A 24,981-nucleotide genomic window follows, 5' to 3' on the forward strand; every position below is an offset into this window, starting at 1 on the left:
GAGCCTATCATTTCTGGGATTCAGACAGAACTATTAAATTGCATTTCTAACTATAAAGTGGGATAGTTATTAAAGACAAAAACAACACTGAAAGTATTAAAGTTTGTATTTAAACTTAAAAAAGAAGCCATAAAGATCAGAGCTAAGGTTGAACTATTATTTTTAAATTCCCCATTCTGTACCCAAGAATTGAACTTTGGCTGTGGGTGGTGCCATTACTTAAAATGTTCAGACCTCATCAACAGAGGATGGACAGGTTTTGCAGTTTCATAGGGAAACAGTGAAATTCCAGGTGTGACACTGGATTTGATTTTTGTTAGCATGACATAGCTTCTTTGAGGCTTGATCCAATGCACATCGGAAAGTAAGGGGAGTGTTTCCATTAACTACAAGAGGCTCTGGATCAGGCCCTTGAAGCGTTTAGTGCTACAATGACTATTTTGCTTGGAAATGTAGACTTTTGAAATGCAGACGTTTCACAAGCACTGTGGACACTTACTTCTGGAAGACTTAAGTCCACCCCAATGCTAATGGAATGTCATTTCCAATTTTGTAGGCTTAAATGTTTGGCTCAGTATAGTTTTAAATTATTTAAACCTTTTGAGATTCCACTGCCTCCCTGGAGAATTGTTCTACAGGCTTACAGCCAGACTGACAGAAATTTTTTCGGACACTCTATATTTGATAGTGCAGGGGTGGGCAAATACTGACCCATGGGCCAGATCTGGTCAACTAGGGTTAGCTCTTGGCGGGCCACCACTGCCATATTTACCTGCACCTCTGCAGATATGGGAGATTGCAGCTTCCACTGACCGCAGATCGCTGTTCCTAATGGCAGCTGCAGGAAGCAGTTCCCACTGGTCCATGCTATTTCCCATTGCTCCCACTGGCTGGGAATGGCAATCCACAACCAATGGGATCTGTGATTGCTGGTACCTGTGGCTGTGCAGGTAAATATAATGGCAGCGGACCTCCATGCACTAGCCCTACAAGCCACTTCCATGTTATTGCCCAACCCTGTGTGAGTGGATTAAGTGCTCAATAAAAGCACCACTATGACAGTCCTGGAAAATCAAATCCTCCATTTATGTAGAAGTGAAATCCTGTATTGAGCATAGAAGACAGCAAAGATTTGTATGATCTATGTAAGTATGCATTTTTGTTTACCTCTTTGCCCTATAAATTTGCAGCAATCCGCAAAACCCCCAGCAGCAGCGTAATGAAGTGGCGTGTTCCCATTCATAGCAATAAGCCCCACATCTCCATTATAAGCTGAGATTATCCTGAGGATCTAGAAGAGCAAAGTCAATGCCATTAAAAACCCTGTACTAAAGATACTGGGAATTGTGGGTTTTTTTAATTAATAATTGAAATTAGGGCTGTCAACTAATTGCAATTAACTCAAGCAATTAATTCAAAACAGATTAACTTGATTAAAAATTAATTGCAATCAGTTGCAGTTTTAATTGCACTGTTACACAATAATCAGAATACCAATTTAAATGTATTATAAATCTTTTGGATGTTTTTCTACATTTTCAAATATATTAATTTCAATTACAAAACAGAATACCAAGTGTACAGTGTTCAGTTTATATTATTTTTATTACAAATATTTGCACACAAAAAAGATAAAAGAAACAGTATATTTCAATCCATTTCATGCAAAGTACTGAAGTGCAATCTCTTTATTGGGTAAGTGCAACTTACAAATGTATAGTTTTTACATAACTCAACTTGAGAACAAAACAATGTAAAACTGTAGATCCTATAATTCCACTTAGGCCTACTTTTAGTTTAGCCAATCACTCAGAAAAATAAGTTTATTTACAGTTACAGGAGATAATGCTGCCTGCTTCTAATTTACAGTGCCATCTGAAAGTGGGAACAAGTGTTTGCATGACACTGTTGTAGCTGATGTTGCAAAGTATTTACGTGCCAAATATGTTACATATTCACATGCCCCTTCATGCTTCAACTGGTAGACTTGTTCATCATCTTTACGGTGCAAACATTTGTAATAAAAAAGAATAATACAAAGTGAGTGCTCCACACGTTGTATTCTGCACTGTAATTGAAATCAATATATTTGAAAATGTAGAAAAACATCCAACAAGATTCATAGTAAATTTAAATTGGCTTTCTGTTCTTCACAGTGAGACTAAAACTGTGATTTATTACATTAATTTCTGTAATTGTTTGACAGCATTCCTTGAAATACGGTGTAATCCATAGCCACACTGTGTGGCTCTCTGATGTTCTCCACTGCTCAGTCTGCATATAAAAGTTTATCAGGTTGCCATAGTAGTTATGTGGTTCTTTAATTTAGGCAGTGGGAACTTGAGCTTTTAGATCCAGAGTGTCCATGTTCAGTCCCAGTTCTACCCACCTATCTGAAGCTGTTGTGTTTTAAGATGCAATTAAGGGTGGTAGCTAGCTGGAGCGACCTAGAGCCAAACAACAGGATACCAAGGGGATGGGCATTATCATTGGGATTCTCTCTAGCAGAAAGGTAGAGATATTTTGGGGCACGATGCTGCGGGGAGGAAGCTACTGCTGATCAGTTCCCCCACATCTGTTGAAATTTCAGGGGGGAAATCCATACCACAGCTGTCCTGAACATGGAGAGACAAGAGGGAAGAAAAGAAGCCATTTCCTCATTATTGAGCATCTACAAGCATTAATTCCAAGTGCTCTATTATAACAAAAACACCTCAATCATGAGACGCACCCATGACACACAACCTCATGAGATACCTCTGCCCTGGTGGAGCCATATGCATAAGATGTAGGCAGCTACATGTATTTATAAATCCATGTATTTACAGGAAACGGTGGCACATTTAAAAGAGAAAACCTGTAATTTCTAAATTCCCTGAATGGTTTAATAGAAAGCATTCATGAATATTGATTTTTCTGCTTGGCTTGGAACAAGCAGGCTCGGTTGCTTTGAAGTTAACTTTCAGTCCTCATAAAAAAAGATACCTCAAAAAAGCCTCCTTTGGCAGCGAAATGTGCAGCATTGTGTCTTTCATTGTCGAATATGTTAACATCTCCTCCTCTCTCAAGAATGCCACGCACAACCTCTATCACGCCTTCTCTTGCCGCTTCCATTAAGGCAGTCCGACCTGTAGCCTGCAAGTTAAACAGACGTGTTTTATGTTCGTTTTCGTGTTAGATAATCCAAGTCAGTGTTGCAAGGGGATATCAGAACTGTAGGCCTCCTCTATGAATCATAAAAAAGCAAAGCAAGGTACAAGCCCAATCATTTCAAGTCCTTGGGAAATCATTCCCCTTCTTGGCCCGAAATAGCCTCTGTCTCTTGACCTTTAATGCACAGAGCTAAGCCCATCTATTCTCATGCTCATCCTGAGAGACAAAAGTGTGGTGGGGGACAATGTTTGTGGGCACACGAGGCATGTTCGGACTGTGCAATTTTAACTAGAAGGAGAAGAATATGCTCCTGGATTTGTGGTTACCTGAGATGTATGGACCATTGAATGTGCCCTAAGCAACGGTCTGGCTTTTTTAAACACATAAATGACTTGGATTGTAGCTGCCCGTTGCACAGAGGTGCAAATGGAAAGGAGGGTAAAGGGCACAGTTTCTTGGAATATCTCATTGTCTTTGGTTTTTTGCCGGGTCGGCCACATTATACTTCTAATTTTATTGAATAGAATTTAAAACAATAGACCAGATCTCTTGGCCAGTGGGCACAGCTTCACTGACGTCAACAGGGATGTAGCAATTCACACTATTAAGAGAGCTGGCCTGGCTGTTTTTATGCATATAAATAATTGGATCACAACCTACCAAAATCCAAAAGAGGAGAGAAGTGATCCAGGGTGTGGGACCGCAGCAAAATAAAACAAGAATGATGAAGGAGAGGCACCATTGCTAGCAATAACCTATGCATTGCCCGGATTATTTCACATTTAAAGATTTATGGTCACTTATTGTCGTGGTCCTACAACAGCATTACAACAGTATGTACACATATTGAATTATAGGCACATTCCTACTGGGTTTATTGCATTGGGGTTTGCTCCTCTTTCCAAAAATTTCATACACGTTTCTTTAATCTCATGGGCTTGTTCACAAGCTTGCAGGAATACTGGCTTCCCATCAGTAGTACAGTTGTTAACATCCGCGCCGTATTCTAACGCAATCTGAAAGCAGCGGCAGTGCCGTTTCGTGGGTAAAATACAGTAAAACAAAATGCCTGCAACAAAAAAACAGAACAGCTGTTAAGCAACAAAACAGGGGGCTGAAATAAAAAGCACAAAAGCCCCTAATTCAAAGACAGCCCCCTTAGACCAATACAGAAATGCTCTAATATCTCAGGTATAAGGGTCTGTCCATTTGAATCCAATTATAGGGTCAACAGCTTAGAGAGTAATACATGAAACAATATTTGGGATTTCAATGGGACCAGTGTGTAGAATAAAGCAATATTCAATGTGAGTGAGTATATTAGAACCTGACCTTTAATAGTTAGACACATCTACAACTTAATACAGGTTGGACCTCCCTGGTCCGGCTGTGACGGGGTACACTCACCCCGCCGTGGCGGTGCGGACTCGCCCCGCACTCAGCCCTCTCCAATCCCCGTGCTTCATGGGGAGCATGGTATGCGGCCCGCCACTTGAGCCACATGTTCTGGCACCATGGCACAGCTGATCGAAGTCACGGCTGGGAGACACATGCCCGAGCCATGCTAAGGGCACGTTGGGCTGGACGCAAGGGAAGGGTGGTGGGGGCCTCGAAGGGCGCACGGAGCATACGTCACCGGGAGGGGCCGGCATGGGAGGCCAGGCGGGAGATATAAAGAGGGTACGGCCATGAGAGGAGAGGAGGCTGGAGGAGCAAGGGGAAGGAGCACCAGGAGCAGGGGAGAGAGAGAGGGAATGAGAGAGAGAACGAGAGGGAGGAAGACGGTCGCCGGCGGTACGCTGGCCATCTGAACGAAGAGGCAGTTGTGAAGGAGAACGGTCTCCCCCCAGCTGCACTTGGGGGTAGGAAGTAGCCAAGGGCAGGGCTTTCCTTCTGGTAGCCTGCAGACTGCTATGTTACGGCAGGAGGCCCCACCAGCCTGACAGGACCCTAACTGACCCTGTCCGTAGGGCCCTGGGCTGGGACCCGTGAGAGAGGATGGGTCCAGGACTCCTTACCCCATCCACCACAGGCGGTGGTGAATCTCACAGGACTGCCACTAACAGTGACTTTGATAGACTACCAGCAAGGCACAGGAGCCTTGAAAAACTCTCTATAAAAGGATGGCTAGGCAGCCACGAGGCCCAAGTGTGACTGAGAGGGAAGGGAGCAGGGAGCTTCACAACTGGTGGAGAATGTGGGTACGAGTCCCGGTATCCCTGGACTGAAGGGAGGACTGGAATAGCGGGGAGAATAAGCTTCAGTGCAGTAGGATTCTCTGTCTTTCTGGGTTTTTTTTTCTCTTCTCTCCCGTTGCTAGTTTGTTTTCTTTTGGAAGGAGAGATGGAGTCTGCCAAGATGTTCGAATGGCTGACAGAAAACTAAAGGCAGCAGCAACAACAACAGACTTTGCTGATACAGTAGCTGTCATCAGCAAAGGCAGCTCATGTGGGAACTGGCAGAGCAGTACTGAGCGCAACACGAGCGGTGGGTACAACAGTACGGGACGCCGGCGCGAGGCTGGGATGTGCCTCTGGTGAGCCATGAGACTGACCAGGGCTCGGTACAGCAGTTGCCAATACAACTGGCTAAAATTGGCCCAACAGATGACCCTGAGGCATTTTTTATAACGTTTGAGCGGGTGGCCACTGCGGCACACTGGCCAGAAGAACACTGGGCCACCTTGCTAGCCCCATACCTAACCGACCCAGCCCAACTAGCCTACCGGAGTTTGAACCCCAGAGACTGACCTCCAGAGGTTCAGACAGGAATGGTACCCCCAGGGGGCGAGGCCCCGAGTCATCACGCAAAAGTTGAGAGAGTCAGGGTGGAGTTGGCTGGAGCCGAACCAGACGTCGGGGGCCCAACTGGCAGATCCAGTGATTTTGGAGCAATTCTTGCACATGCTACCCGGTGGGGGACAGCAGTGGATACGACAACACCACCCCTCTACTGTGAACGAGGCAATCACGCTGATGGAGGACTACATGATGGCGGAGTTGGCTGAGGTAATAGGGAAACCGGCTCAGGATGTTCTCCCACTGAAGCCCGGAACTGACATAGCGACCCGACAGAAAGAAAATAGTGTGGGAGAGGAGGGGAACGTGAGCGCAGGGAAGAAGTGAGGGACGACGACTTAGCCCCAGTGTGGTCACCTCCTGTGCAAGAACCGGCACCCGCAAAGGCCCTTCGGGCAGCCAAAAGGGACCGAGCCCAGATGAAAGGCGGGCCTTCCAAGGGCGTGTGTTTCCAATGCAGGCAGGAAGGGCACTTTCAGAAAGAGTGTCCTTATATGGATTGTACATATGGTCAAGTTTTGATGGGAGAAAAATCCTCTGGGGGCAAGAGGGGTGGAGAATTCTGAGAGCAATTAAAATAGAGGGCGTGTCTATAATGGCACTAGTAGACTCCGGGTGTGGACAGACCATAGTAAGGGCTGATTTGGTAGAGGAAGGCGGACCTAGAGGACTGCCAGTCTTCGTGCCATGTGTGCATGGGGACATGAAACCGTATCCTATAACGTGGGTGCGAATTATAGATGGGCAAGTGGAGGGATGGTGTTATGTGACCATCGCCCCAACGTTGGCCTACCCCGCTCTCTTAGGGAAAGATTGGACGGGGTTTAACCGTGTGGTCGAAGAGTGGGGGCGTCAGGTCCGAAGGAAGGGATCTGAGGCCTTGCTAGAGGAAGAAGTAAGGAAGGAAGAAATGGAGCTAGGTATCCTGAACCCCAGCCCCACAACCCATGATCAGGCTGCAAACCCCAACCAGCTGATTGACCCAGATCTGGCAGCCCGACCTGAATTTTGGGATGGAGATTTCATCCAGGAGCAAAGGGAGGACCCGTTACTACGTCATGCCTGGGAGAACGCCAAGGAAATTGACAGACAGGGAGACTCGGCCGTCTGGATGATGACGAGTCTCCATTTTGAAGTACACCGCAATCATTTGTATAGGGTCACAGAAGGGGTGGAGGGCAGCGGGACGGTCCAACAGCTATTGGTCCCAAGGAGATATCACAGGCAACTCCTAGAACTAGCACATGCGAACCCATGGGCCGGTCACTTAGGGTGGCAGTTGCTACAAAGGTTTTATTGGCCGGGGATATACCGGACGGTGAAGGACTTCTATAACTCATGCCCTGAGTGTCAGAAGGCTAGCCCAAGAGGAGTACCCAGAGCCCCTTTAGTCCTGTTACCCGTGACTGAGGTTCCCTTTGAGAGGGTCACCTTAGACCTGGTGAGCCCTCTCGAGAAGACACGAACAGGGTATCAGTACATCATGGTCTTGATAGACTACATGACAAGGTACCCCAAGTCCATACCCTTGCAGAATACTACCGCCCCTGTTATTGCCGTGGAACTAGTGAAGATCTTTTCATGGGTGGGGATCCCCCGTGAGATCTTAACAGATCAAGAGACTAATGTGACTTCAAAATTGATGGAGGAGCTTTGCCGGCTGTTGCGGATTAAAGCACTAAGGACCTCTGTTTATCACCCGCAGACCGACGGGTTGGTAGAAAGGTTTAATAGGACATTAAAAAGTATGTTAAAGAAGTTCGTGGAGGAAGATCCTAAGGAGTGGCACAGGACTTTGCCCGCCTTACTCTTCGCAGTCCATGAGGTACCTCAGATATCTACCGGGTTCTTGTCATTTGAGCTTTTATACGGGTGGTAGCCCCGGGGTATATTAGATATTGTTAAGGAAGCCTGGGAGGAACAGGCGATCCGGGTACAAGGTTCAGTGCAGTATATACTTAAATTGCAGGAAAAGTTGCATAACCGGGGGGAGTTTGCAAGGGAAAACTTATTGATGGCACAAGCAAAGCAGGCTAGGTACTACAACAGAGGGATACGCTTAAGAACTTTTGAACCAGGAGACAGGGTCCTACTTTTGCTACCCGCACAGGATTCCAAGCTGCTGGCCAAATGGCAGGGGCCCTTTGAGGTGGTCTGCTGGTGGGAGAGGTTGACTATGAGATAAGGATGCCGGGGAAATGAAAAAATACCAGAATTTATCACGTCAACCTCTAGAAGGCTTGGAGGGAGCAGGAGGGGTTAATGATTAACCCGGTAACCCCCGAGTCTGAGCTGGGACCCTGGGGAGGTAGGGACACTAACCCTACAGCTGGGTCGGGAGCTGACACCAGTCCAACATACCGAACTACAGCGCCTGTTACACACATTTTCACAAGTCCTGACCAATCAACCAGGACAGAGGACTCTGATTTATCACCATATAGCAACAGAGCCCGGTAAGAAGGCCCAAGACTCGGTGCAACCCCTCCCCCAGAAGATGTGGGACACGGTATGGGAAGAGGTCCAGCGAATGCTGCTCTGGGGCATGGCGGAGGAATCTCACAGTTAGTGGAGGAGCCCTGGTACTGACAGGACGTAATTGCTCCCAGACGAGGGATTTTGCCAGGCCTGGGTAGGTCATTTCTGGACCCCCTGGTGCCAGCTCCACCCCCTGCCCTGCCATTCCACTGGGCTTCCCAACTCCCTCGGCAGCCCAGATGGATCACACGCCGGGTTTTCTGATCCCTTCCTCTGATCCTCCCCCCTCCTCCCCTCTCCGCAGCCCAGCTGAGCCACATGCCAGACTCCCAGACTCCCCCGGGCAGCCCAGTTGGGCTGCATGCCAGGCTCTGCCTTCCCCGCCCCTGAATAGAGCCGGGCTCCTGGCTCCCCCCATCCCCCGCAGCACACCAGGACTCTCTGATCCTGGAAAATCCATGGTCTATTGCCAGATCAGAGTGTTCCCGTTTATAGAGATGCAACCTGTATCGGAAAAAGCCACAAACGAAATGCCTGATCCAGCCAAAATGTCTTCACTTTCAACATCACAAAAACTCCTACGAAAAAAAGGCTTTGTTGGGTGGTATGTGTAGAAAACCCGCATCTTGGACTAAACCCTGGGATGTTTAGAGTAGCAAGCCATAGGCCTTTGCTACATGAGCAAAAAAACCCAGTCCTAGAGCAAAAGACTCTTCCCCACTATGCTGACCAGCCATTAGAGAGGGAGGGGCACATTACACACATGGCTAGCACGTGAGACGTGGCGAGACAGCCGGATGCAATTTGTAGAGTCTGGCTCCAAAGATACTTTTTCTATAAATATGATTAAGCAGGACTCCTTTTACCTTTTCCTTCATTATCAACTATGGTCATGTCTGCCTCGGCCTTTACTAGTTTATCCAAGGCTAACTCATGGCCCAGGTCAGCTGCTTTCATGGCAGGAGTGCACCCCATTCGGTCTTGGACGTCAGGGTGAGCTCCTTGCTCCAGCAGGAAGCTGCACATATTAATGTCATTTGCGATGCATGCCAAATGCAGGGCGCTGTCTCCGTTGACCGGCTCGGTGAAATTAATGAGTTCTGGGAATCCAAGCTTGGTCAGTTTCTCTATCTGCCGCTTGTCCTTCTGGCGAACACATTGGAGAACTTTGTAGATCTGCAAGTTTTCAAGTCTTTTGTCCGTCAAAGACATCCTTGACCAACTGAAGTTAGTCTTCTTCAAAAGGAGCGCTTTCTGGACAAAATAAATAACCATGTAAACACAGAAGAAGTCATTTATGGGATTGATCCAAATAACATGTGACAAAGTTTTTCCTTTTGACTTCAGAGGTGACTGAGCAACCTCATTATTCTTGATTTTATATGTGCATATGTTCATATTATATACACATCTAGGTACAGACACACAGACAGTACCGTATTTTCTGGCGTATAAGACTACTTTTTATACTAAAAAACATCCCCCAAAAATCGGGGGTCGTCTTATACGCCGGGTATAAACATACTGTAGCTTCGGCTACATACAGAACGTCCCTGTGCTGATACTGTATGTACCGCGCTGAGCCAATCACGGCAAGCGGTGTCATCTATTAATGCATACAAAGCCTGCTCGGATTGGCTGAGTCAGAGAGGTGGGCTATTACAACCTTTGCCAATCCGAGCAGGCTTTGTATGCATTAATAGAATACACCGCTTGCCGGGATTGGCTCAGCGCGGTACAGACAGTATCAGCACAGGGACGTTCTGTATGTAGCCAAAGCTACAGTACTGTATTAGGGCACATCCAGCGGGCTGGTGTTTTTAAATGGTGTTGCCTCAGAAGGGGGGGGTAGTCTTATACGGTGAGTATAGGCCAAAACCTATGTTTTAACTGGAAAATTAGGGGGTCGTCTTATACGCCCAGTTGCCTTATACGCCAGAAAATACGGTAAGCACACTTAGCACTTTGAAAATAATTCCTTTACAAACCATTTCTGATTATCAAGTGTTTAATTTGGTATGAAGAGGTTTTGTTTAAAGTGGAAATTAAAAGCTGGATTTAATGCAGTTCGGAGCTAACATGGAACATAACATAAGAACAGCCGTACTGGGTCAGCCCAAAGGTCCATCTAGCAAGTATCCTGTCTGCTGACAATGGCCAATACAAGATGCTCCAGAGAGAGGGAACACAACAGGTAATCCTCATGTGATCCTTCTCCTGTTACCCATTTCCAGACAAACAGAGGGTAGGGACACTATTCCGACCCATCCTGGCTAATAGCACTGATGGACCCATCTAGCTCCTCCTGTGCAGAGGGTCAGCAACTGAACTCTGCCCCACTGAATACCAATGGAGCCCTGTTTTGTAGAAGTGGTGTGTGGATCCTCTGTTAGGTCATCTGCGCAAGGGTTGAATTGCACACCCGTTGATTCCTGTGATAGGTCTCCTGAGGGAGGTATTTTGGAGACAAGAACTCTAGTATTTGGGCTAGGCCCTGACGGCCGTATTTACCCTAGTAGAGGGGACTCTGATATTGGACTAGGCCTCTCAGGCTGTATTTACCCAAGCAGAGGGGACTCTGATATTGGACTAGGTCATAGCGGCCGTAACTATTCTAGGGGGGGGGGGGATACACCCCCACCCCCCCGACACGGGGCTCTGCAGGTTCCTCTCCCCTCCTCCTCCCCTCACAGCTACAGAGATTGGGGATTTCCTCTCCCCACCCCCACACCTACTGGGACTTGCACACTTCCCCTCCCTTGCCACTTCACACAGGCAAGGGGAGATTCAGCACCCCATGCTGTGAGGCTCCTGGGGGAGGCACTAGCGATTTCCCCAACACACACTTCACCTGGAGAGAGTGGGGATTCCCTTGGGACTATTACACCACCAGTCACACAGGAGGATACAAATACCAAAAGGCCTCACTCAGGGATTAAGGCCCATTGCGCTAGGATCTATGCATGTGTAACCCACACACCTAGGCTATGTCTACACTGGCGGGTTGTTGCGCCAGAAATATGCAAATGAGGCTAAGTGTGGAATATCGCTGAGCCTCATTTGCATCTCTAATGAGCCGCCATTTTGAGGAAGAGGCTCTTGCACCAGAAGGAGTGTCTACACTGCCCCTTCTTGCACAAGAAAAACCCTCTTGCGCAATGCTGCTGTGCTGATTATTTTCACCAGGACCGTGCACGGGATAGGCAGCACCCCAGGATCTGCGTGCGCCCGGGCCAGCCACACTCCTCGCTGGCCTGTTCCCTCCCAGCCAGCCCCACATCCCCCAGCCCTCTCCTGGCCAGCCCTGCTTCCCGCTGCCCGGTTTTCCTCTCCCCTCCCTGATCTCCCCCGGCCAGACCCACTCCCCTTGATCCCCTCCCAGCCAGTCCCACTCCCTACCGGGTGGTTCCCCCCCATTTTCCCCAGCCAGCCCCACTCCCCCAGACTCCCTCCCGGCCAGCCTCACTACCCTCCATTCTGGTCCGTTGTCCTGCCCCTCACCAATCTGAGATCAAGTGTGTCCGGTATTTTTTTTGAAACCATCTGGTAACCCTAATTTTGACTGGTGTAATATCCAGCGGACAAAGACATTGTGCAAACTGCCTAGCCCTTGTTGAGTGTTTTGTGAGACACAGAGGCTACGTCTACAGTGGTGCATTCTCACGCAAAAACTCTTTTGTGGAAGAGTTCTTCTGCAAAATCTCTTCCAGAAGAGAGCGTCTACACTGGCATGTGCTTTTGCACAAGAGATGTGGTTTTGCACAAGAGCATCCATGCCAGTGTAGATGCTCTCTTGAGCAAGAAAACTCTGATGGGCATTTTAGCCATAGGGCTTTCTTGCACAAGAAATTCTTCTGGAAGAGCTCTTGTGCAAGAGGGCTTCTTCCTGAGTGGGAGCGTCAGAGTTCTCGCACAGTAAGTCCTGATTTTACACATTAGAATGTCAGTTTACTTGCGCAAGAACGCGCAGCCAGTGTAGACAGGCAGCACGTTTTTGCGCAAGAGCGGCCGCTTTTGCACCAGATCACACCAGTGTAGACACAGCCCGAGGCTATGTCTAGACTACACTGATTTATCAGCAAAAGGTATGCAAATTTTCAGAAGAGGCTTTTCTGAAATTTGGCCCGTCTACACTGGGCCAAATTTTGGAAAAACCTACTCTTTCAGAAGAGCCCTTCTTCCTCGTGGAAGGAGGAAGTCAGGGCTTCCGAAAGAGTGCGTCTGCTCTTCTGCAAAAAAAAAAAAAAAAAAAAGAGCAGATGCATTCCCAGGACATGGCGGAGTTTTTCCGGGATACCTCTGGTATCCCGGAAAAACTCCATAGTGTAGACATAGCCAGAGTGAATTTTAAGGAGTGAGGATGTGTAGTGATGATGTAGATCTTCACAGTAAATGCCTCCCATGAATGAGAGGCAGTATGGGAGAAAGTGAGAAAATGCTCATTAGAAAAAATAAATAATGGGCACTAAGGGATAGCATTGGTGCCAGAGCAGAACTGGAGTTTGCCAGCAAAGCATGATTTTGTACCCTACAGGGATGGGTGATGTCCCTTTGTGAACTCCGCACAGGCTCTGGTAGAGTTAATTGGAGCAGAAGAACTCAATTAGGCCCCTGGTTGCAGCTGGAGAGTGTGGACCAAGCCCAATTAAAAACAATGCCCAGCTGGGGGAAGATGCAGGTAGTTACCATGCAGAGTAGAAGAGGGCTGCAGGGAGTGAATGCTGAAATGCCTCTCTTAGCAACAGAAAGGAAAGTAGGTGTAAAGAGGAGACCCTGGACTCCTCTCCTGCGCAGAGAATTTTTACACAGAGCCAGGAACAAAGCAGAGAGGTCATTGGTTTGGAGCAAACTCTGGCAGGGAGACCTGACCGAAAAAGGCCTCACCTGGTGCCCAGGGAAGCATTCAACTGAGGAACAAAGCTTGGGGAAACCTGGAGTATGGCAGGGTAGAGTTGAGCTGCTCTGAGGCAAGGACCATAGGGTCTACGGTTCAGGGGGCAGAGGCCTGAGACAGTCTTGAAATTATTTGATGGACTTCTTTTTGTGGGGGGTTTGTCCCCCTGTGGTGAGTGAGGTGGAAGAGTGGGGTGATAAGTGATAAGCTGGAGGGCTGAGTTCCAGGAAGACAAAGACCATTATGTGGCTAGAGTGACTGTCCCTCATGAGGAGAGCCTCCTGCCTCACTCCCAGGCATGTGCCAGTGTGGACTCCCACTTCTTTAAATACGTGGGTTGGCCTGAAATTGTTTACACACTTGTTCTTTTACTTCTCTGAAATTCTGGTAGTCACTCTACCTGTGTGGCAAGGAAGGCACCTGACTAGGTCCTCAGCTTGTATACGTTAGCATAGTTCCACGGTCTAGCCCTCTGTTAATTCTCTTGCTTAGCTTGGCTACCAGGCCTGCAAGAGATGGATGCAACCGTCTCATTGAAGTTGCTATTTGCGTTCAGTATCAAGTCACTGAATGCAATCTGACACCGCTGTGTACAGCCACTGTTAGGCAAAGCAACAGAACTAAAATAGCAGGAGGGTTGCAGGAGGGGCTCCCCTGACCCCATCCTCAGGCTGCTGCGCCCCCAGCCCATAATCCCTACTCCCACGCCCCTCAAATACCTGAGCAAGGGATGTTGTGACCTAGCATGTGGGGTCACAGTGCTGCTCGGGTTTAGCCCAGCTGCTCCTTTATCATGGTCTGGCCCAAACAGGAGTGGCACTGTAACTCAGTGTATCAGGTTGCAGTGGCTCAGGTAGCCATCCATTGCATTGTGACCTGGCATGTGAGGTGATGCATCTCTTCTGTTTGGCCCAGCCAAAAAGAGATTAGGCCCTGGGGCTGGATGACTCCCACTCCAGCTCCATGGCCTGTGGAATGAGAAGAATTGCCACTTGGGTGGAGAATGTTTGTACACTGCCCAATCACTAGCATGGCTTGAAAACTAACAATCCCTTGCTGTGGGAATTTTTGAAAACTCCATGTAAACTTTGGTATGTACTGGAAAGCCACGTTTTGTTGAAAAAGTCTTGCCCAGTTCTTACATCCCGCTATACTTGAATCCAGCAACAGCAGCAGCTCCTTGCTTTGAGTATTGCATTAGCTCAGAAAAAAATGTGCAAATGTAATCCACGCACCTTGTGTGGTTCACTGTCCCATGCCCATCCCCTAGACCACAGCAACAGATAAGAACAATAGACCACTACAGCAGGAGCTGACAATCAGTTGGCCTTATAGCTCAAGATGTAGAGGTGCCTGTATTAAGCTTCTGAAGTCCCAGGTTCAAATCCACCTGGTGGCAGTTACCCAAGTGTTTGTGGTTTGTAATGTAAACTTGCCAAAAGGCCTCCAATGGATACCAGCCTATCATTTCTGGAATTATAATTATGTATTTATATTTAATCTTAGAACAGCCAAAGTATCCTGTATTCTGACAGTGGCCAATGCCTGGTGCCCCAGAAGGAACGAGCAAAACAGGTAATCATCAAATGATCCAACCCCTGTTGTCCATTCCCAGTTTCCAACACCACTCTGGCCTGAAAGCCAATGATGGACCTATCCTCCATGAACTCATCGAGCTCTTTTTTCATCTCTGTTAGGCTACGTCTACACTGCCCCTTTTCCGGAAGGGGCATGTAAATTTCACCAGTCGTAGTAGGGAAATGCGCGGGGGATTTAAATATCCCCCGCGGCATTTAAATAAAAATGTCCACCGCTTTTTTCCGGCTTTTAAAAAAGCCGGAAAAGAGCGTCTACACTGGCCCCGATCCTCCGGAAAAAGCACCCTTTTCCGGAGGCTCTTATTCCTACTTTGAAGTAGGAATAAGAGCCTCCGGAAAAGGGCGCTTTTTCCGGAGGATCGGGGCCAGTGTAGACGCTCTTTTCCGGCTTTTTTAAAAGCCGGAAAAAAGCGGCGGACATTTTTATTTAAATGCCGCGGGGGATATTTAAATCCCCCGCGCATTTCCCTACTACGACTGGTGAAATTTACATGCCCCTTCCGGAAAAGGGGCCAGTGTAGACGTAGCCTTATAGTCTTGCCCTTCATGATATCTTCTGGCAGAGTTCCACAGGCTGAGGCTACGTCTAGACTGGCATGATTTTCCGGAAATGCTTTTAACGGAAAAGTTTTCCGTTAAAAGCATTTTCAGAACAGAGTGTCTAGATTGGCACGGACGCTTTTCCGCAAAAGCACTTTTTTGCGGAAAAGTGTCTGTGGCCAATCTAGATGCACTTTTCCGCAAAAAAGCCCCGATCGCTATTTTCGCGATCGGGGCTTTTTTGCGGAAAACAAATCTCAGCTGTCTACACTGGCCCTTTTGCACAAAAGTTTTGTGCAAAAGGGACTTTTGCCCAAACGGGAGCAGCATAGTATTTTCGCAAGAAGCACTGATTTCTTTCAGTAGGAAGTCAGTGCTTTTGTGGAAATTCAAGCAGCCAGTGTAGACAGCTGGCAAGTTTTTCCGGAAACGCGGCCGATTTTCTGGAAAAACTGGCCAGTCTAGACACAGCCTGACTGTGTGCTAGTGGGAAGAAATACTTCCTTTTGTGTGTTTTAAACCTGCTGCTTATTAAAGCTATTTATTCCGCAGGAGCTCTGCCTCATTAAGTACACATGAATGAGCAGCTATTCAGTATCTCGTTTAACCCTTAGGCTACGGTTACACTACATGCAAAACTTGCAGAGCAGCTACACTGCACACGCATTCTTGCACAAGTAAATTTACAGTAAAGCATTGGAACAGAGGGCTTCTTCCGCAATAGTTATTCCTCTCCCCACGAGGAATAAGCCCTCTTGTGCAAGAGCTCTTGCGCAAGAAGGCTGTGTGGATGGGCAACAGGGGTTTCTTGCGCAAGAGAGCATCCACACTGCCATAGACGCTCTTGCACAAAAGCACATCTCTTGCGCAAAAGCACATGGCAGTGTGGACACGCTCTTGTGCAAGACCTTTTGCACAAGAACTCTTGCGCAAAGCAGTTCTTGCACAAGAAGCTTGCAGTGTAGACGTAGCCTCAGTGTTCAATGTCTGAGTCTAGGACTTATTTACTGCATGCTATTCAAGCCCTACTCTGAATACAGGATTATTAATTCCCTCATGGGCTCATCACTGGGAGTGCTTCACTAACATTAATTTTCTCCACACATCTATGAGGTGAGGCAGTAAGATTCCCTCTGACGGGCATCTGCACCACAGTGGCCCTTTAAGGGTTAATACCCAGCCTGGTGGAAGGGCTGGAGTGGTAGAGCCAGCAGCTGAGGTAGAGATCACCAATTAGGGCCCAGCTAGGGGTATATAAATAAAGGCTGCTGGAGGGGTGGAGACACAGACTCACTCCAGCTATGGAGGAGGAGGGACCTAGCTGCCAGGGAAGCTAGAGGAGTCCAGACTTAGAGCAGGGCTGGGAAGAGGCAGGCAAAGCTGGGGAAGCTCTGGTCAGGGGATTTCCAAACTGGTTGCGGGCTGCCCTGAAAGAGGTGGGGCCTCAGAGGGAACAGGTGGGGCCAAGAGACTTCAATTGCACTCCTACCCACAAACCCTGATTGGCCTGAGGGTGGGGGAGTGCGTGAAGTCTTTCTGCCCCTCGTCCTGTCAGGGGTGCCCAGCGCCTAGAACCCTGGCAGTGTGAGGAAACATCCCGTGCTGCCTCCGTAGGGTCTGGGGTGGGGGAGCACGCAAAGTCTCTCGCTCCCCAACCCACCCTGCCAGGGGCACGTGGTTCCTTCTTGCCAGGGCAGGTAGAGACTTTCCGTGCTCTTCTGCCCCCAGGCCCTGATTGGCCTGAGGGCAGGAGAAGCGTGCAAAGTTGCCTGCTCCTCCCACAAGGGGCACACGATTCCCTCTGGTGCCATGCACCCCTGGTGGGGAGGGGGGGAACTTTGTGCACTCCCCCATCCCCAGATCTCAATTGCCTGCAGGCGGGGGAGCAGCGGGGGAGCAGCAGGGCAGCCGCAGGCTGGGTCAACCCATTTGGCAGGCTGCATCTGGCCTGCTGAGGCCCATCTGCCCACCCTCGCCTTAGAGAATAACAAATATATAGTATCATGAGCTTTTGTGGGCACAACCCACTTCTTGCTCCACTCATCTAAAGAGGTGGGTTGTGCCCAGGAAAGCTCATACTACTATATATTTTTTGTTAGTGTTTAAGGTGCTACAGGACCACTCGTTTTTAAATCTTTCACTAAACTCATTCTTGGAAATCACTGATCCATTTTTGCTGAAACTTTTCTAAATAATTCCATCTCAGACTAACACTCAGCATGGAACATTCCAGCCCAGTTATAATTTGTCAAAGATACAAACAACTGAAAACAGGATAAGAAAATGGGAAGTGTCAGGAAGTGTTAAAATATAAGTGGTTACCAACACCAGCTAAAATTCAGTGCAATTTGCATCTACATTGGTGTTGATTTAAAAAAAAATCATTTAACATCTTGCTAGTCTGTGGTAAGCAACAGACTCATTAGATAGTTTTAATCGGCTTTTATGGGACATATTATTCTTTGCTGGGAGGAAGAACTGATCATAATAGCACAGCCTTGAGTCAGGTCCAATCTAGCAAACATCACACATTGCTATGCCAATAAGCCTAAATGCCAACCTCTAACACTTCCATCTCTCTAATCTGATAAACCCGGAGGGAGATTCTAGCTAATCTTCCCAGATTCCATCGTAGTGTTGTGATGGACTAGGCTGAGAAGCAAAACCCATGGTTTAATTTATTTCTCCACTTCACCAATTAATAGGCCCATCCTTTAAGCAGATTCCTCTTTTTTCATCGAATTTGCCAAACTAGCTTGATGCACAAGGGGAAACTCTTCAAGGGCACAAGTTCGAGTTAGCTGTCCAACTCTCATTTACTGACTTTTCATGGAAGCTGAGGGCAAAATTGCACCTGAATGACTTTGAAAATCCCCTCCCCCTGCATTTCTCAAAGGCCATTCTAAACCATTAAAATATCACACCACTGTCCAGCTTTTTTTCCTGATATTGTTACCACTCCAGTAATCCCTAAGGCACAATCCTGAAAACACTTCTATATGTACTTTGCTTTACTCACCAATGTATTCTCAATGATTACAGTAAATCTTTGCAAGAGCAAGGCCTTAAGATTTGAGAAAAGAGAAAATTGTTTTCCTGTTTGTTTACTGCGTGCCCATGAGAGTACTTTGTATACATACATACTCAATCATGAGCCCATTTGTTCATAAGCCTACCCCCCGCAAGTTAACAAAAATTGTATTAAATTGCAATGATCCGTTCATAAAATGATTCTGTATTGGCAATTTGTAAACTTCTGATCCCAGCTTGTCAGTGTAAGCTGCTGGCACTTTGAGATGTATTGTTTACCTGGAATGCATGCAGGCAGGCATGGAGCCTCTCAGCTCCCAATGGGAGCTACAGGAAGCAACACGGGCCAAGGGATGTGCTGGCCACCACTTTCCGCAGCTCCCATGGACCCAGAATGGCAAACAGCAGCCACTGAGAGCTAAGTGGCTCTGTGCCTGCAGACGCTCCAGGTATATAAAATATCCAGGTGTGCCAGCAGTTTGCCCTGCTGGGCTAAGAACTGAAGTTTGCCAATCCTCCCAAGTTTAAAAAGAAAAAAAAAAGGTAAAACGCAATGATTTGTTCATGAGCCGACCCCCACTCTTTACTACGTCATTTGTTACACAAATATTTGGCTTATGATTGATTTTATACGGTAGTTGGCTCTTTGCCATTGTTTGCATAGGAAACAACCCACCACCACCACCAACAATGAAATACTTTAATTAATAAATAAATAAATAAGAAAACCTCCCAGCCCTGAAAGACGTAAAGCCACAAAAATTGGCCGAGAAACTCAGGAACATGTGCAATAACTGAAACGCCTTTTCCAAAACCTAAATTTCAAGTTGACAAAAATTAATAAACAATGTTATCACTTAGAAATTTTAAAATGCTTATTTAAAAAATACGAATTAGTGATACATATTGACAGTGTGTATCAAAGCATGACCCTTACAATAGGACATAAAATAACTTAATATAATAACAGTATCCTATGTGTTTATTGCTTTACACAAATATATACAGGGGACGTCAACTGCATGACTAAATTTGACCCATGTTTAATGGGAACTGAGCAATAAAGTCTCATGAACACTTATCCCAATACATTAAGTACCCTCCACACTTGAGGCTAAAGTTAAGGCTCAGTTAGATAACCCCCTACCCTTTTAAATCTTTCACTTTTAAGTCATATGTAACTTTTCCAAAAATGTTCGTTTGGACCAAAATATACTATATAACAGAGAGTGATGGACATCTAGAAAATTAAAAGTCAGCTTCAGTGTCTGTTTCTAATGTGTAATGGCCAAATTTCCAATTCCTACTCTGAGCCGCTCACAGAGGGTCCTCTATAAAAGGCAGAGGGGTGCCACACCAGCATAACTGCCTGCCTCTGCAGAGCTACTGCAGGACTGGGGTGTATGCAGGGGAGCACAGAACAGCCTCCTCAGGCCCCCGGGCAAGGTGGGGGGCAGCTCTTTGTCCCCAGAAGAGGAGGGGCCAGAGGTGAAAATAAGCAGGTGCGCCCTGGTCAGTGGCGGCGTGAGGCGGGCTGCGGCAGCTGGCGCCCCAGGCGGAAGGCGCGATCGGCGCCCCCGCCTGCACGGCCGTCAATGGCCATGACATCGTCATCGGGCACCCTAGGCGACTGCCGAGTCGGCCTATGCTCACGGGCTGCCCCTGGCCTTGGTGCGGGGAGCTATTGAAGGAGCTGGTGGGGACCTGGGTTGCAATAGGATAGTACCTGTAAGAAATTAAAAGTTACGTTCCCCGCTGGGTGGGGCCTTGTGCAGAAAGAGTGGGGCAGGGCAACCCGCCAGCCCTCAGCACAGCCCTGATTGCAGCTGGCCTCCCGCCAGCCCTCCACGCTGCCCGGACCCCACAGCACGATGCCCTCCCCTCCAGGCAGTCCTAAGAGCCCAGGCACCCTGGCGGGGGTTTGAAGCGGCCACAGTGGCTGTGAGCCCCAGACCCCTTTGAATCGCCAGCCCCCGGGGCAACTGAGCCTGTGGGCAGGCCCGGGTCTCTGGGCGCCACAGGGGGAGCCAAGGGCTCCCTGGATCTGGTCTTCTGCCAGATGGGCACAGGCAAGGGGCAATGCAGGCAGGGATGGGCTGGCACGCATCTCCCCCCGGCTCGCCCTCCAGGGAAGGGTCCTTCAGAAAACCACCAGAACTGGCAACGCAGCGGCTGCATTGCTACGGGCAAGACGCACGCGCGCGCGCTCCCGCCGCCATGCAGCCAGCTCTGGGGCGGAGCGCGGCAGCGGAGCAGCGCGCCCCTTACAACGCCCTGCCTCTCCCGTGCACGGAGGTGGAGCTCCAGCGCGCGCTCTCCCTTCCTCGTGACGTGCGGGGAGGGGGGGGTCGCGCGAGCCGCGGGACTCACCTGGCGGGGGCCGCTGGCGCGAGAGCCGGCCGGCGCCAGGGACGCTTTAGCCCGCAGCCCCTATAGCAACGGGAGCCCCGCCCGCACAGACGTAACAATGCCGCCGCCGCGCGACGGGGGAGGCCGCTCTCTGGGGGCTGCATCCCGCCCCCTTTCCCTGCACTGCGGGCCGCACCTTGCGTTCGCCCGGAGCTTGCTGGAGGCAGGGTCGGCCCGTGCATTTCGCAGCCGGGGTGCTCTCCCGGGCAAGCCAACCTTCCAAACAGGGCTCTCAGCCTCCCCGGGCCGCCCTGCCCCTGCAAGGGGGGGGCCTTGCTTGGCCCCCTCGCCTAAACGCCCCTGGCTTGCAAAGTCAGACTTGCAGATACACCAGTGTCACAGCCCCACGCGCTCTCAGCTTCACTGAAGCACCCTCCAGTAAATCGGCTGGATTGCAAATATGCGAGCTCCACTTCAGCAGCTCCTCTATGGGCAAGGCTGCCTAGGGGTTGCCAGATGGTTTAACCAAAAAACAAACAAACAAACAAACACACACACACACACACACACGAAAAAAATCTGTTGAGGGGAAAAAAGGGGGGTGGGGGAGACCAAAGTTGTTGAACCCCCCCCCCCCCCAAAGGACCTCAAGAGTTATTAAGCAAAAATAAATACATAAAACAGCCGTGGGGGATATTTAAATCCCCCGTGGATTTGCCTATTCCAAAGTGTCTAATCTGCATCCCTTTTCCGGAAAAGGGGTGCAGTGTAGACACAGCCTTGATGTTTTGGAGTTTCCTCAGGAAGTCAGTGGTATCCCGGAGGTAGCTAGGAGTGTTGGTAGCATAGAGTCTGAGGAGGGAGTCGATATAGCCAGATAATCCTTTGGTGAGTGTGCCAATGCTGGAGATGATGGGTCGTCCGGGATTTCCAGGTTTGAGGTACCCCTTGGAAAACCTCTGCAGACCTTCAGGAGTAGGTGTATCCCTGATTGAAAACTTAGGTGCCTGAACTAGGGGTGCAGGGTGGAAGGGGCACCCCTGACATGAAGTGGTTTCCATAATGCACAGAGTTTGCAGTTTGATTCAGCACCTCCACTATAAAAGTTGTCCCAGCACCCTGCTTGAGAGCCACTGCTCTAAAACATCTTATGTAACCGTTCGCTCTTGACAGGTCTCCTAGCAGGAGTGCCATTTGCATGGTAGCTCTTTCCAGCTAGCTCTCGCTTATGATGGTAACCTAAGTTAGCTGGACTGTGGGTCAGTTATTACATTCAGCTGATCATTCCTGCTTTGGCAGAGATACACGCCATGTTCCATTAGGCTGGTGTCACAGTGGTACTTTTGCATGACAGGACAGAAGGCAGTCTGCTCACCCATATTGTTGCTGCCAATGCTGTATTTTTGTGTCTTCCAAAAACAAGACTTAGGCCAGGTCTACACTTGACCCAGAAGGTCAAATACATAGCTGGAGTCAGATTACCTCAAGCTGAGCTTGGCACAATCGTCACAGAGGGAGTCCAATGGGAGAAAACACCCCTATCGATTTCCCTTACCTCTCCTGACTGCCAAGAGCAGCAACGCCAACCAGTGTCGCCCTCAGCATTTGATTTGGCAGGTCTTAACTAGGCCCGCTAAATTGAACACCAGAAGGTTGATCTCTGGCGTGGCAAGTGAAGACATGACCTTACACTAACATAGACGGCAAAATTCTATGCTGAGAACTTTTGTAAAAGTTACTTTTTTATTTTTGGATTTTATAATTTCATTAACTAGACCATTGAAGATGGGAAAAGCCAAACCGCTTAATCTGAAATGTAGTTTTATGCCAAAATATAGGAGAACCCATTTAACGCACACACAGATATAAGAATGAAGCCTTCAAATTAATAGATTATGGGAACTTTGAGATTTGCATTCTAATCTAAGTTGTGTATACCCTCTTCCACAGTGACTGCCTCATTCCCTCAGAACATGCATTCTGATTGTCCTATATCCTGCCATGCCTTTGAGATTGATGCTGAGGACTCATGATTCTAGGGGGAGACATCCCTCTTCAGCAGTTTTGGAATACAAAATTAGGCATTTCAAAGCATCTTCATCCCAAAGTGAGACCTGTCTTTTCCTGGATAATTGGCACCAAGACATTAGGGAACTCCCCTGACCAAACTAGAAGATCAGACTAGGTCAAAGTCCTGCATGAAAAATTCTCAGCAACATAGCTCATCAGGATCCAGATGGGCCAATGAATGAAAACTTCTAAAAAAAAAAAAAACCTTCTCCAAAAAGAATGATACAGGAATTGGAGCCTCAAGAGGTTTGGCTTGTTTGGGTAACATTAAAAACAACTAACCATCAAAGCCCTAAAATTAGGATACCCCTCAAAATACAGTCAAAGGAAAATATCCAAGGAAGTTTCTTTGTGATGACTTACAAACAAAGCTGCGTTTGAATGGAAAACCTATGTTTATCCAGTGAGAAGAAATGTTGACTTTTTCATAACACTTCCTCCCTTGTCTAATAGGGTATCAGAGAATGGCATGTACGGACTCCTTACAGTGAAATAGAAAATGAAGAATGTTCATGGTCAGAGAAGAGCTTTTGATAGCAACATTTCTAATTAATCTGAACTATTTATAGTGAAGCAATACAGATGAGGTAACACTTAGGCCTATTCTTTTCTGGCATACGTGTAGTATTTCCCCATTTCTTCTTTTACATAGATTTGCTCCTCTGCTTCAAATGTTATTGCTGAGAGAACAAAGGTACATTTCATGTTGTAAGGTATAAAGAAAAGATACACAAATGTGTAATGATAAATAAAAAAAACCTTTTCCTGGGAAGGGTGACACAAAAACAACATGAACTAGAAACTGCAATGCCAGCAGAAAGTATCCAGAAGTTAGATAACTGAGGCCATTTCTTCACTAAATCAAAGATTGCCCTGCTGGGATCAATCTTCTGGCGTTCAATTTAAGTTAAGACTCACTTAGCTGAACTCAGAGGGCACCCCTCTGGGTATTACTGCTTCTGCGAGGAGTAAGGGAAGCCGACGAGCTACATAATTAACATACATAAGAATGGCCATACTGGGTCAGACCAAAGGTCCATCTAGCCCAGTAGCCTGTCTTCTAATAGTTCCTAATGTCAGATGCCCCAGAGGGAGTGAAAAGAACAGGTAATCATCAAGTGATCCCTCTCCTGTCATCCATTTCCAGCCCTTGACAAACAGAGGCTAGGGTCACCATTCCTACCCACTCTGGCTAATATGTGTTGATGGACCTAACCTCAGTGAATGTATTTAGTTCTTTTTTTAACCCTGTTAAAGTCCAGGTCTTCACAACATCCTCTGGCAAGGTGTTCCACAGATTGACTGTGCTGTGTAAAGAAAAGCTTCCTTTTGTGTGTTTTAAACCTGCTACCTATTAATTTCATTTGGTGACCCCTAGTTCTTATGGTATGGGAACAAGTAAATAACTTTTCTTTGTTCACTTTTCCATACCTGTCATGATTGTATAGACCTCTATTATACCTCCCCTCCCTTAGTCGCCTCTTTCCTAAGCTGAATAGTTCCAGTCTTTCAAATCTCTCTTCATATGGCACCCATTCCAAACCCCTAATCATTTTTGTTGCCCTTTCCTGAACCTATTCCAATGCCAATAAACCTTTTTTGAGATGAGATGACCACATCTGTATGTAGTATTCAACTGTGGGCATACCATGGTTTTATATGGAGGCAATAAGATGTTCTCTGACTTATTCTCTATCCCTTTTTGTAGCAGTAGTTGCATATCTTGACACAACATTCTCTTTTAGTGTTGGCCTAACCTGATGTTAGCGCATACATAATGTATGGATTACCTAAAATTTAAAGAGTTAACATGCTAATACTGACTGGATAAAGACTAAGTAATACATAATGGGGAACTGTATAAATGATCTACATGAACATGGGTCCAAACATGAAAGTCATTGGACCAGAAAACTGAATAATAGGACTGCTGGACCAAGCCAAGAGATTGGAGAGGGAAGAATTTGGCATCTTAGACCCACTTGCCTTTCTCTGTAATTTTATGTCCAACATAAATGTATGTGCAGACACTATGGGTGAGTCTAGACCAGGAGCAGCCCTAGACCAGCTG

General features: G+C 47.6%; 1 protein-coding gene across 2 annotated transcripts in view; it reads right to left on the reverse strand.

The window, feature by feature from the left end:
• Positions 1–21,076, reverse strand: part of ANKEF1 (ankyrin repeat and EF-hand domain containing 1) — a 38,868-nt gene extending 17,792 nt beyond the window's left edge. The window contains exons 1-5 of one of the 2 annotated variants that reach the window (XM_025177960.3): positions 14,043–14,181; positions 9,296–9,683; positions 4,023–4,222; positions 2,986–3,135; positions 1,168–1,291 (exon numbers count right to left, since the gene is read on the reverse strand). In XM_025177960.3, the coding sequence (XP_025033745.2) occupies positions 1,168–1,291; positions 2,986–3,135; positions 4,023–4,222; positions 9,296–9,641 (820 nt within the window). In that variant the 5' untranslated portion in view covers positions 9,642–9,683; positions 14,043–14,181. Of the gene's footprint in view, positions 1–1,167; positions 1,292–2,985; positions 3,136–4,022; positions 4,223–9,295; positions 9,684–14,042; positions 14,182–20,861 lie in introns of those variants that run through there. The other variant, XM_075925674.2, reaches the window with a different exon arrangement.
• Between the last annotated feature and the right edge of the window lie 3,905 nt (positions 21,077–24,981).

This window comes from Pelodiscus sinensis, chromosome 3 (assembly GCF_052426305.1).
Source record: "Pelodiscus sinensis isolate ZL-2025 chromosome 3, ASM5242630v1, whole genome shotgun sequence".
NCBI lineage: Eukaryota > Metazoa > Chordata > Testudines > Trionychidae > Pelodiscus > Pelodiscus sinensis.